Raw genomic sequence first — 12,718 nt, 5'->3', positions numbered from 1 at the left:
ATTCATTTGCCTAAGGGTCAGATGCTGCACAAGATCAACAAAGCAGTGAAATAAAATCTTCCTACTGCTTTTCCAGCTTTCAGCTGACAGGGGCACAAACTTCAATAGTCTGAGAGCAGGGCTGCCCCTAAGGCAAGTGATGATTTTTCAGGGAGGTTCAGCAGAGGTGCAGAGGGGTGTTTCCACCCTGCGCTGAGAAGAAGTGGCGTAGGGGAGAAGAGGGAAGGAGGAGGCAGAACAGCTGCAGCCGCTGGAGTTGCCAGGATCAGCTTGCCTAGCAACCCCCCTTCCTAGGCAAGGGCATCTAATTCATGAAGTAGCAACAGCAACATCAGAAGCAGCCCTGACACTTGGTGAGCTGGGTGCGTGTTAGGGAGCATGACAGCTGTCAAAGCACCAGCCTTAGGGCTCCGAAGCGTCCTCAGTTTATTGGTAGGTAAACTACATAGATCCGCTTACCAGAACTTATTCCTGTGGTCTGTGCATATGGAAAGAACTGTGTATGGCTTATTGCAGTAAGACAGCTATTTATACCATGCAATTGTTGAATGTTATTTTAGTAACATAGAAAACAAGAGTAATAGAAGAGTGTATTGGAAAAAAAACAGTTGTATAATTCTATTTTTTTCCATGGATACTGTGATAAGTAATTGTATAATCCAGTAGATGATTATCCTCCAATAATATATACAAAAATAATAGATTATATGAATAGAAACTATTATCTTTTAGTAGAAGTGGAATAAGACCAGGGTGCATTATCGTAACATATTCTGTTCTGTTCATATATACCCTAGACTGTATATTTTAGTACATGATTAATATATCTATTATAATGTATAATATATATACAGGTATAACGTATAGTCTGCTACTGTTGCAATTCAATCTGTATGCTATTATGATCCTGTATTCTACCTGTAATAGACTTATACAATCTTAATATTATCTTCTTATTATATTATTAGTATTTATATAATTAACAGTTGTATTGTGTTTTGAAAGGTAAAACAAAAAATCACTCATTCAAAGAGCTAAGGTGTAAAAGATTAAAAAACATGAGCAGTTTCAAGGAGGAGGGCTGCCATTTTAAAAGCAAATAAAAAAACTCTTTAAATCAAATGTCTCTCTGGATATGGTCCTAGAACCATCCGCTCTTTGTAGAGAAAATCTTCTGCAAGAGAAGGATTAGTTAAGTCCCCTCTTTTTTTCACAGCTAATTTCTGGATAGATCAAAATAATACACTGATCGAGTTTGTCAATTGACGCTGTCTTTTTTGCTCCAGAAGTTGAAGAGAGAGAAGTATGCCAGGCTATGTTTCTGCATTTGGTTTGATTTGTTTAGAAGAAATACAAACTTTGGAGATGGAACTCATCCTTCCCCTGTTGCCATACTGTCTTTTTTGGAATCTATCCATATGCTTTTTTCCTGGCAGGTGATATCAGTGGAGGGGTGGCATGATTTAGATAACAAAGACTATGACTGTTGGCCCCTGGAAAAACCAGATGAGTATAACATGCTGGACTGTGGAGGTGAGTGAGTCCTAAAGGTGCTCAAGAAAGATCATCTCTTGCTTGGGGAATGGTTGGAAACCTGGAACTAAAGTACTCAGTATAATACCTAACTCATGATGAATGTTATGTATGGTGGAAAGCATCTGAATCAGTGACAACCTCTCTTTCTAGACAAATAAGTGAAAAAAACCCAACCAAAAGATACCTCAGAGCAATGATTTGTCCAATATTCATTGGTTCCAAAAGAAAAAGTAATAGCAACAGCTGAATCCCTTCCCCCAGGAAGGAACTGAAAACATATTATTTCTCATTAGAAAACCAAATGCAACTTAATTTAAACAAAGCAGGCAGGCAGTTCTGCATTGCAGCAAATTCTATTGAGTCATTGCTGAAATTTTGTAGTGTCAGTTCAAAAGTGGACTGTGTTTAAACCCTCCAGCCAGTAAGCAAAATCACTGATTCTACATGTCATGGTTTTCCACCTTGCTCAAAACTGTGTTCCATAAGCACTTAAAAAAACTCTGAGATCTTTAACCACTTATTGTAGTCAGTTTCAAAAATTAATTTACATGATAAGACAATAAAAAATAGAATTTTTTTTACGTTGGAAATTGATTGAGATTGAAAAATAATTAAAGAGCAACTGAAATATGGGAAATTCAATTTAAATATAAGAAAAATATTTTATACTGGAAGGGTGATCAAACAGTAGAACAGGTTGCCCAGAAAGGCTGTGGTTTTTCCGTCCTTGGGAGATTTTCAAAACCCAACCAGACAAAATCTAGAGCAACCTGCTTCAGGTGACCCTGCCTTGAGCATGCAGGGTTGGATCAAATGATTTGCAGAGGTGCCTTCCAATTTCAACTATTCTGTGATTTTGTGACTCTGTAACTGATAAATAACTGAGGTAAACAAACACTTTTGCTCATGCTGTAAAAAATAAGACTGGAGACAATGTGTTGCAATAGGGTTTTTAGAAAAAACAAGAACACCTGAGAAACTAATACTGATGAAACACTCCAGGAAATACACTGCTGCATCACACTCTGAGCTCAATATTAAAGTTAAACATTTTCCAAAGCGTTCCATTGGAACAGTGAAATTTAAAGACTATCTAGATTATTATCAACTAAGACTTTTATCCATGTTTGAATTTATTATTGCTTGAACATTGAAACAACTGTTTATGAGAACAGATGACTTGTTTAAAGCTATTCTTACTAATAATCAAAGTGTGAACTGAGTACAAGGGAAACTGAGTGGGCTGCTGAATTAACATATACCTTTTACAACCAGTTTTAGAATGAACTTCAAGTGCTACCCTGCCTTTCTCTGTGGTTCTTCCTTGTCATCTTCTGAGCATTGTTAAAAACAAAGCAAGAGGTGTATATGGTAGCCTCATTGCTGTGGATTTAACACAAGATATTCAAAGCATTTAGATGTGGGAGTATCTATCATTGAAAGAAGAGTTTTGTTTATCTTTGTGAGACCTTTAAAGGGAAGTAGAAAGTAATTAAACTGAAATTTATGCTGACCTTTTGCCTTCACTCTCACACATTCTCTGAAGCTCAGCTCTCTCTTACCTTTTAGTGCAAATCACACTAGCAATTTTTTTTTATATCTTTGTGCTGCAGTTTTTCTCATAGTGTTAGCATTTATAATGAGTGTTTACTTTTCAAGGGAGATGTGAAATCAAGAGGTTATTTTACAATTTGCTTCTTTATATCTGAAAGGGAATTATGTTTAGGGGAAAAAATAGCAGCTCCACTAACAGTGCAAGTGAAGAATACACTTGTAAAAACAACTCCAGGGTAATAAAAAAGTTTGTAATTGAACAACAACAACAAAGAAGCAAGGATCTCTTGAAGGCCAGGTTTACCCATCCTCTGCAGAAGGGATTTAAAACTTCCTGACAAACTGAGCTACACACCTGCATGATGTAAGTAATTTGATGTGGTGCAAATTAAAACCTTCATCCAATGATATGGAAAGAGGTAGGTGAATGGAGTGGGAAGATTTTGATAGTGTTGTTTAAGAATATGGATTAAAAACTTCTCCCACCTCTTATCTCACTTCATTCCCAGGCTCAGAGCAGGTAATAAGGTGTCCCAGGGACAAGAGAGATGACTCGGATAAATCATCTTTCCCAGTAAGAGTGTGGAAATGGAAAATGACAGATGTTTGAGCAGCACTTCTTCCACTGTCCTCTATTCTAGATGGGACATGGTTTTAGAAAATCAGAATGCTTTCTTAAATATATAATTACTAGTATATATAATTTATGAGTCATAAGGTTAAGGGTTTTGACTGAATTTCATGTGTGCTAGAGTTGTCTGTTCTTCTTCTATAATGAAGTGTGCCTCAGTGAAAGCAGCCAAGAAAGAAGAACAATGTTTATTGCCTGATCAAAGAGGAAACCAAATATATCAGGACAAACAGCACTGCATTATACTGGGATCAAAATTACTTTAGATAAAATGACCAGATTTTTTGTCCTATTTCTCCAATTGCTTGATCTTTTCTAAGTGAGTGTCAGAATTGTTCAATTAATGTGCATTTCTGTTTACCTATACAGCCACTAAAATGGATAACTGTTTTGGGCTTATAAAAAGCAATAGGAACAACAGATGAAAATTACTACAGGGAAAGTTTTACATTTGTATGCATCTGCAAAGCAGAAAAGTATACAAATATGTTGGCCCATGATTGTGTTGTTTCTAGGCCTGGAGATGGCATGGGTGCAAAGGCCTCCAGAAACGGCTGTGAGTGGGGAATTCTTCAACGTGACTTATGCAGTCTTTGCTTCAGACAGCTTTTATCAATATGCAGTGCAAAATGGAATCCTTTCTCACAGGTATTACCTCCTATAAAAAATCCTTTCTTGGTCATAAATATATTGGGATTCTGTGTGTATATTTTCAGTAACATAATTGGAACACATACTCTGGGCCTTCTTGCTAATTCCTTGCTTCTCTTGAGGTCTCTTATAGCTCTGTTTGCCCTGATATTTTCCCCTCTGCAATGGCTTCGCTCTCAGAGCAGCCATCATGGCATGTTTGCCTGCATGGTCAAGAATAGGGCACATCATCCTGCATCTGCATTACTGTGCAGCTTTGAACATCACTTCTTGCCTTCTCTACACAAGGAATTTACAAGTGAAGTTGAAGCATGAGTCCCAAACTAACTGTGTCTTATACTCATTTTAATCATAAGTGTGTCTGAAGTGCGCAACATGGATATGAAAAAGAGGCTGCCCCAACTGTGAATCCACTGAATTCAATGATGAACTTCTTTTGATTTCTGTGGGATCGAAACCAGTCCAAAAGCTTATATATCAACTCCAAGACTGTGTTGGTAACTGTAGACAACAGAGGTTAAATACAGAATGTTTATGTGTGCAACTCTAGATCACTAAAAGGCTAGTACACCCTGATTTTAGACTTTTGTCTGTACACAGCAATTCTCTGCCTGTATACAGCAATGTCTGGGACAGAGGCTGCAGATATATTTCCCCACTTTCTCTGCTGTACTTGGTTAGTGTAGGAGATGTTTATGGAAAACCTCACAGTTTTCTCTGGCAGTCTGAGTATTCACATTGCAAAGTTCAGATTGTAAAACCTGTTATCCAGAGATATTTTTTTCATATTGGAAGATGACCCATAATCGGTTTGCAATGGCAAAAAGTTGATATTCTATTTTGATCACCTGTGTACTATGGTTACACAGTTTTGCAAAATTTGTTTATCACATTTTCTAAAATTTATGGCTAGTAATAGTTCCAAGAACTTAACCATAAAGCAGGTTTTTTTCACTGCTTGGAAATGCATCTGTTTTCCTAGTCTTTCCAGGGAAACCCACTCTGTTAAATCAGTAAGGAATTTGGAAAATTCTGCTCTTTCTGTACTTATATGTATCTTGCACATAGAGACAGGTGGCAAATATTTAAAAAGAGAAAAATCTATGCTGCAGTTTTTCAAAGGGATCAAATTTGTACCTCATTTTAACTAGAAGACTATCTGGTTGACTCTTAAGCTTACAGTGCTGACCCAAATACGGCTGAGGCTGACAAGTCAGCATATGGGTGTCAGCATAACTGGGTGAAGCCATGATGAAGACTTTTACTAAAAAATACAGAATATAGGATAAAATTTAAAAAACAGCCATAAAGAGAAATACGTGATGGAATTAGGCAGCAACTTGCTTAAGTGTTTTTTTTAACTCTCAGCATGGGCTCGAAGGCCAATAAATTTTAATATTTTACCTGTTTAGGTGTCTAGGGGATTGACAAATTTGCTTATCTCAGGTTTCAAATATGTCTATGCGTTTGTAAATCTGGCCACGAGATCCCCTATGTTTATTTCCTATAATACAGTCATCTGTCTTAAATCTACTCATTATTGGCTAGTCCTTCTTTCATTAAAAACAAACTGAAAAATAAATCCTGGTATTCTGGCATTGCTTTCTAGAGATCCATCACAAGTGCATAACATTTAAACTAAACCCTACAACTAAGTCTGGCTGTATCTACTGAGTAAACCATGTTTGCATAAAAATTATTTTAGTTTAAAGACAAATTTATTAGGGTGATAACCAACTGAAAGTGTAACTGAGGAAACAGTGGGAAAAAGTGTTGCATCGCACATTTCCAGGTAACTACATTTGTCTTTCAGGGATGAACTTTCAAAAGGCCCACCTTATTTTGCAGAACAGTCTATTCATGAAGTCCACTTTTTGCTCTAAATTTTTGGTTTGGAGAATTGTATCTGATATTATTGTCCAATATAGTTATTTTCCTTGGCTGCTTGGGTTGTGGAGCAAAGACTGGAGCTGAATGATATGTATGAATCACATGCATAGATGAAGGTATATAATTGAAAACACTGAGAATGAAAGTAGCCAGGGACACAAATTTCTGATAGTGGAAGTGGAGTAATGGTATCTTCTTCTGTGCCAGATGTAGCGGTGCCAAGTAATCCCATCTGGTCATTAAGTCAGTCTGGGGAGAGAAATGGAAGTTGGTACCTGCTTGTGGCATAGTATCTGCCAGAAGTCCCTACCACATAGCAGCAGACAGTGGTCTGACTGGCAGTGATCTTCATTGCTCCAGGAGTGCTTCAACCAGAAGCAAAACACAAAAATGCTGTAATGGTGTTTATTTCACTGTATATGTTTTTGCTGCTAATTTTTCTGTGCAGGATAAAGAACAGGCTCTCATGCTTGTTGCAATTGTTGCAGAGAAAAAAGTTGCAATTTTTCTCTCTCTCTGCTGCTTGGCTAGCAATGCTACTGCTGCAAAGGAATTCTGTGAGGAGCATGAATGCCCTGCCAGCTGGAAAGATGCAAATGGGGAGAACTGCTGTGTCTACCATGCCAACATTCACTCCTGTCCTTTGGCCTTCATGGTTAGTATAATGGTGCAGCATCATGTGCTCTGTTCTTGCTACTGGATGAGACATCATTGTAATGGCCTGGTTCCAGTTCATGAAGTCTTTTTCTGATTACAATTAGACCAAATCTGTAGTTCACTAAAACCACTGTGGGTATGTCTGTCAGTTTTACAACTTTTTGTACTGGATGCTGCAAAGCAAATGGCTGGATTTTTGGACAAGGCAGTATTCAGAATCTCTCATGTTTAGTGGGGCCAGTTTCATCTCTGAGACTACTTGACTCAGATGTCTGTACAGTCAATAGAGAGAGAAAGACAGATCATTTCATTCTAAAGCAAGCAGGGTGAATTATCAGTTGGATGCGTTACTGCCTCTGCAGCTTATAGAGGGACCCTGAATGATTTCCTTGAATTACTGAAGTTGAGTGGGGTGAGTATAACTGGCTGTGACTTGTAGGACTGAGGCCTGTATACACGTCCTGAGACAGAATGATTTTTCTGTATTTGATCAGAGCCAAAAAAGGAATCCAAATACAGGGTAACAAAATTTGTTCATGCAGTGTAAATGGGATCCATTCTTAACTTGTCTGCTTAGCTCATTATAAAAGCCTGTCCCTCTTTGAATGAATATTTAAAGTTCTGGTTCTAACAAGACAGTTTGGGACACCTTTTTTTGTTATCTGTGCGGTAAGCCTTACCCTGCATAATAACCTTCAAGCAGTTGCCCAGTCTTTCTAGTTGATCTCCCTTCTGGCAATCCAACACATTCTTCATGATCAAAGATGGTGTAATAGAAAACCTAGTCTACACGTCTTGCGGCTATTTCATGTACCCTTCTGTGTGAAGACTTAATGTCTCCACAAGGGCTCTAGCTTACTTCTTGGCAGTCCCTTCTTGAGGAGGGGTTTTATTAATGACTCCCTGGGGGCCTTAGCTGATACCACGACTTCGGTTTAAAAGAGGAATCCCTGCTGGAACCATCACATCAAAACTTTTGTCTAGAACCATAGTAAAGAAATTCAACATCCTACTACTGTGGTGACCTCTCCATTATTTCTTACTTTCACAATTAGTTCTGCTTGGAATTAAGGTGTGGAAAAGGTGAAAGAATGCAGTCAACATGCATCATCTGGCTTCCTTGTAATACTGTAAATATTTCAGTTTCTGCTTAGAAGTTGTCTAAGCGGGTTGGCTGTCATATAGCAAGAAGGCCATGAGTATCATTGCATAAGATTGAACATACACTTCAAAGCAAGCTTTTTCCATTATTGGAGAGGAGGTTTTGTTGGGTTCTTTTCTGCAGTGTCATGACTTTTAAAACATTTTACCTTGGTTAACATGAACTCAGTTTCTTTTGATTTGGTCTACGTCTTACAGTGCATTGAAAGAAATGCCTGCAGAAATATCTGCAGTTATGAGACAGATTTAATCCTTTCAAACAAACAAAAAAATGCAAGATCTTCAGACAGCCAAAATAATCCTCTATGGTTGCAATTGCTGGGAGGTTTACATCTTAACAGCTTTACTGAGAAATGCTCTGCAAACAGGCACAGAAGAGATGCCTTCCTTCCTCATTAAAAAAAAAAAAGCTGTTGTATCAAAAGTGAAACTGCAATAAAAACCCTTTAGAAAAATATAAAAAGTGGGGTATAATTCTGTTTCTGGTTCTAATACAGCAAATCCTGAAAAAGTGTATTAGTTTCATAGAATTACTGCAGTTAAAATTTGGGACCACATTTTGGCTCACGTATTTTAAAAAATAACAGTATTTGTGAGATTTTAAGTCAGTTTAGGTACAATTGCTTCTCTCTTATTTTGTCTTTTATTATCACAGAACAGTGTTGCTTGTGCTTTGGCATTTTAATAGACTTGGTTATAAAATATCACTTTTATTTGCTGTTAGAGAACACAAGTCATTTTAAGAAAGTAAAAGAGGGGGAGCTAGGATTTTCATTGTGTCATGGTTTACTGACATAACCAATATGTCTGATAAAGGGTAGAGGAGGAATATGTGGTCCATGGATCCCAGACGATGGCCAGATATTTACTCACACTTTGTCTACAGCTGGAAAAATGAGCCAAAGAAACTGGACTGCCAAGGTAAGGTATATTTATTGCATGCAGGATTTTAACTTGTTTGCACTTTTCAGAGCTTACTTGCTAGTAGTTTAGTGCAGTTCACGTACATGTGCCCCATCTCATTTATTTGTCAGTGTTATGTGTATGAGTGATGCATATGGCTGAGTAATATCAATTCCCAACTGACTTGACTTGGAAGTAACAGCTTTTCACACTACTACTCCTTTGGTAGTTAGTAGAAGTAATGGGGATGGGAGGGAAGAGAATAGCCTAATCTGTCCATTTAAGGCCTATGCTAACAATATATTGCACTACTGACTGGACTGTATTGCAGGTTAATATAGTCATTAGGGGGCTTCTGCTCAGCAGAAGTAACAGGGAAGCAAACATGGCAGAGTGCATAGGCTGTTAGCCCTCCTTGGTGAAAAGAATACACACCAGGAGGGGAATCAGACCTGCCTTTCCCACAAGAGTTGTCTCTCTTGCTTCTGTTTGTCTTCCCAGTCAAGGACACCTGTCCTTCCTGATTCTGAAAAAATGCACTCATCCTTTCACAAGACACCACAATTGGACAATTGCTGTTATAATAGCCTACTGTATGTAAGTGAAGTTCTGATGCTTGCTGCTTTGTTCATGTATTTGGCAGGTTGTTTTAGTTCATGTGGGTGTGACTTCTCTCATCGCACACATCAGAGTTGGGAGAATGCAAGTTGCTCTGGAAGCAAAAACCACAGTCCTTCCTGCAGTAGGTATGATACAAAATGAAGGTGTGAGGGAATTGCTTATTGACTGCAAATATCAATGCTTTTACCATTCATGCATGCTAACCAAGAGCAAAAGGAACTCCTACCCCCCTTACCATTGAAAATACACAAGAGTCTTCCTAAAATTCTTCTTCATATAACACTGAACGGCTGAAAAAGTGTTTGAGCTTCTAACTTGTGTATGAATCTAGATCAGGCCACTCTTGTCAAACAGGGAAAGTCAAATACCATGACCAACGGCTTGTCTACTACAAGGCTTGTCTCTAGTTGATGGGGATGTGAAAATATTGTTCCAGTTTGTATGTTGTGAGGATCTGGACACTCTGACACTTTTCATCTGAAGAGGAGCAGACTAGCCTTAAGCATACTGGAAAGGTAGAAACCCATCTTGGTTCCCTTGTTCACATTAAAATTCAATTGGTCCCAAAGGCATCAGTCTTTCATTCCCTTTAGTATAGCTATATGCAGGGAAGCAGAAATAACCATAACAATTCTCTTAGCGAAGTAAAATTTAAGAAGTGGTCTTTATTTAATAAATTAAACACACAACCTGAAGAAAAATATTGGGTAAAATAGGAATGTCATCACAGTACCCTTGCTAGATACTCTTCTGGAAGTTTGAGAATATATTTCCCAATGTTATGAAAGAAAAAAGAACCAAAGCAACTCCAATGTGCATGAAAGTACTTAGCTACAGAATTTGCTATTCATTTCAAGACAGCTGCAGTTGAGTTTTCCAGGAAACTTACAATTTATCAGAAAAGAAATTTAAAAAATGAAGCTCTACCCCTGAGGCAGAAGGTGACTTCTGTGATTATCCTGGTATTATACTGGAATCAAATGGACTGAGGCAGAATTATTACTGAGCAGTGGATTTTGTTTTGTTGAGGCTTTTTTTTTAAAAAAAAAATATTACATAGTGACAGAATAATACCTTCAGCTCATCTCAGAAGGCTGAAGTACAACATGATATTGGTTCAGTCATAGAGGTAGAATTGAAATACCATTCAGGACATGGGAGGAGGAGTTTTGTCCTTTAGGGCTGTTATTTCAAATCACATCTGATACTGCTGATAATTTTCATAAGACCTTGGAGAAAAAGAAATCCTTGAAGTATGGTTACAAGGTTTCATTCTGCAGTACCCAGGCTCTTCTGCTGCTGCTGAGGAAGGGTCACTGGCTTCTGGGAATCTCAAGGGCTGGATTAAGTACAAAGAATACAAAAGACAATTCCTGCCTTGAGGAACTTTAAGTCTCAGAAAAAACAGATAGACAATGAAAAACACAGTAGTCATGAAGTGATTTATACACAAAACATGTAAGGCTCTGATGTCATTAACAATTTAATCTGATCAAAGAGATCCTGTATCACTTTAAAAATTCAGATTATTCTTTCAGCTGCTGGGGCGCTATCTCTGGATTCTTCAAAATGTATTCCCTCTGGTACTCTGAGGTTTCCCAGTTCAAGAACCATGTGTTTAAATCTGAATACAACCTCACGGATGGATGAAACTGCCTTAAAATAGTCTGATATGTATTTTCTTTTCTAATCAGTTTGTGGCGATGGCTTTTGTGAGGAAGAAGAAGGCTGCTCTATCTGTCCGGCAGATTGTGGGGAATGCCCACTGTCTGCTGATGCTAGGATAGCAATTGCCTTACCATTATTTTTAGTCTGCACTGGCTTCATTTTGACAGTCACGGTAAGTATCCTTTCTCTCCTCTTGTATTTCCTTTCTCTTACTTCCATGTTTTGGTTAGAGCGGAGCTCTCTCTTAGTAGAGGGATAGATTTTCTTCTGGATCCAGAATCTGTGTGCTATGGAAGAAAGCAGAAGAAAGGGAAACAACCTTTTTGGGTTCTTTATGAGGGGAGGCTCATTGGGCTAGGAATTTTCAACCTGTAAGAGAGAAGACTGAAGAGGAATGTAACAGGGGGGTGGATATATAATGGTAAAGGAAGAAGAGTGTTTTCACAACATGGGAATTGGCAGTGCCAGTAAAGTAAGAGTACTTTTCACTCAAAATAAAACTGTGCTATGAAATTAAATGCTTCAAAACGCTATGGAGACCAGAAGTATAAATTACTTCAAAACCCAATTAGATAAATTCATAAAGGTATTTGCTCCACCAGAGGCCACTAAATCTCAGAGTCCAAATACAACTTACAATGGAAAACATTCCACTTGGGATATTCTCAAAAGAAATAATGACAAGAGGATCTTTCTTTTTCTTCTGTGTGGGTTGTGTTTTTGTTGTTTGGTTTTGTTTTTTTTTTTTATATAGGCTCATTTTCTTAGTGTAACTGAAGCAGTTTGGTTCAGTTCAAAGTGATTAATTTTGCATAATAATTATCAATTATTATAACAGATTCATGAAGTAAAAACAAAAAGGGAATGAGGAGAGAGGAGTGTGTGAATATTGGAGAAGTAGTTTTGGAAACCTTTTAATCAAAATGTCTGTACAGACAGCATGCTATTATGGCTTATTACTTCAGAATGCTTCTGGGAAAGAGCATCTACATTCCTTATGTGTCTGCATTTTGGAAAAAAAAAATCTGAATTTCATAACAAGGGTTTAGCAGGTGATTATAGCAGTTGTAGAGTGATTATAGCAGTTGTAGAGTGATTATATTGACTATGTACATAACAGAGAATTTATTTGGGGTTTGGCCCATAAATTCTGTAAATCAATAGGCCCTCTTTCCTCAGTGATTCCTTCTCTTTCCATCTTGTACTGCAGTTGCAGTGAGCATCTGAGGTAGGCAAGTGAGCTGAGAGGGAATGAGCAGAAGGGTGGTGGCCCACTCAGTAAGGTAGTACAGGAGGCCTGAATCACAGTTAGGTTTTTTCTCTATTCTTTGTCTATCTGTGGTGGCTTTGTGAGTTAGGAGCCGAAGCACTGCTGAAAACTATTTGAGCATTTACAATCCACAGGGCAGTTGTGACAATGTGTTTATAGTAACCATCCTGTAAAAC

The 12,718-nt window shown here is 37.8% G+C and overlaps 1 protein-coding gene across 1 annotated transcript in view; it reads left to right on the top strand.

Annotated features, from left to right (window-relative positions):
- Positions 1 to 378: 378 nt before the first annotated feature.
- LOC104031031 (speract receptor) overlaps positions 379 to 12,718 on the top strand; it is a 35,686-nt gene continuing 23,346 nt past the window's right edge. Inside the window, 7 exon segments of the mRNA XM_075727113.1 lie at positions 379 to 432; positions 1,437 to 1,533; positions 4,237 to 4,369; positions 6,794 to 6,917; positions 8,897 to 9,001; positions 9,627 to 9,729; positions 11,299 to 11,444. Coding sequence (XP_075583228.1) covers positions 379 to 432; positions 1,437 to 1,533; positions 4,237 to 4,369; positions 6,794 to 6,917; positions 8,897 to 9,001; positions 9,627 to 9,729; positions 11,299 to 11,444 — 762 coding nt within the window.

This window comes from Pelecanus crispus, chromosome Z, assembly GCF_030463565.1.
Source record: "Pelecanus crispus isolate bPelCri1 chromosome Z, bPelCri1.pri, whole genome shotgun sequence".
Lineage (NCBI taxonomy): Eukaryota > Metazoa > Chordata > Aves > Pelecaniformes > Pelecanidae > Pelecanus > Pelecanus crispus.
The sequence above is the reverse complement of the archived record's forward strand: the minus strand, read 5'-3'. Positions and strand labels throughout refer to the sequence as shown.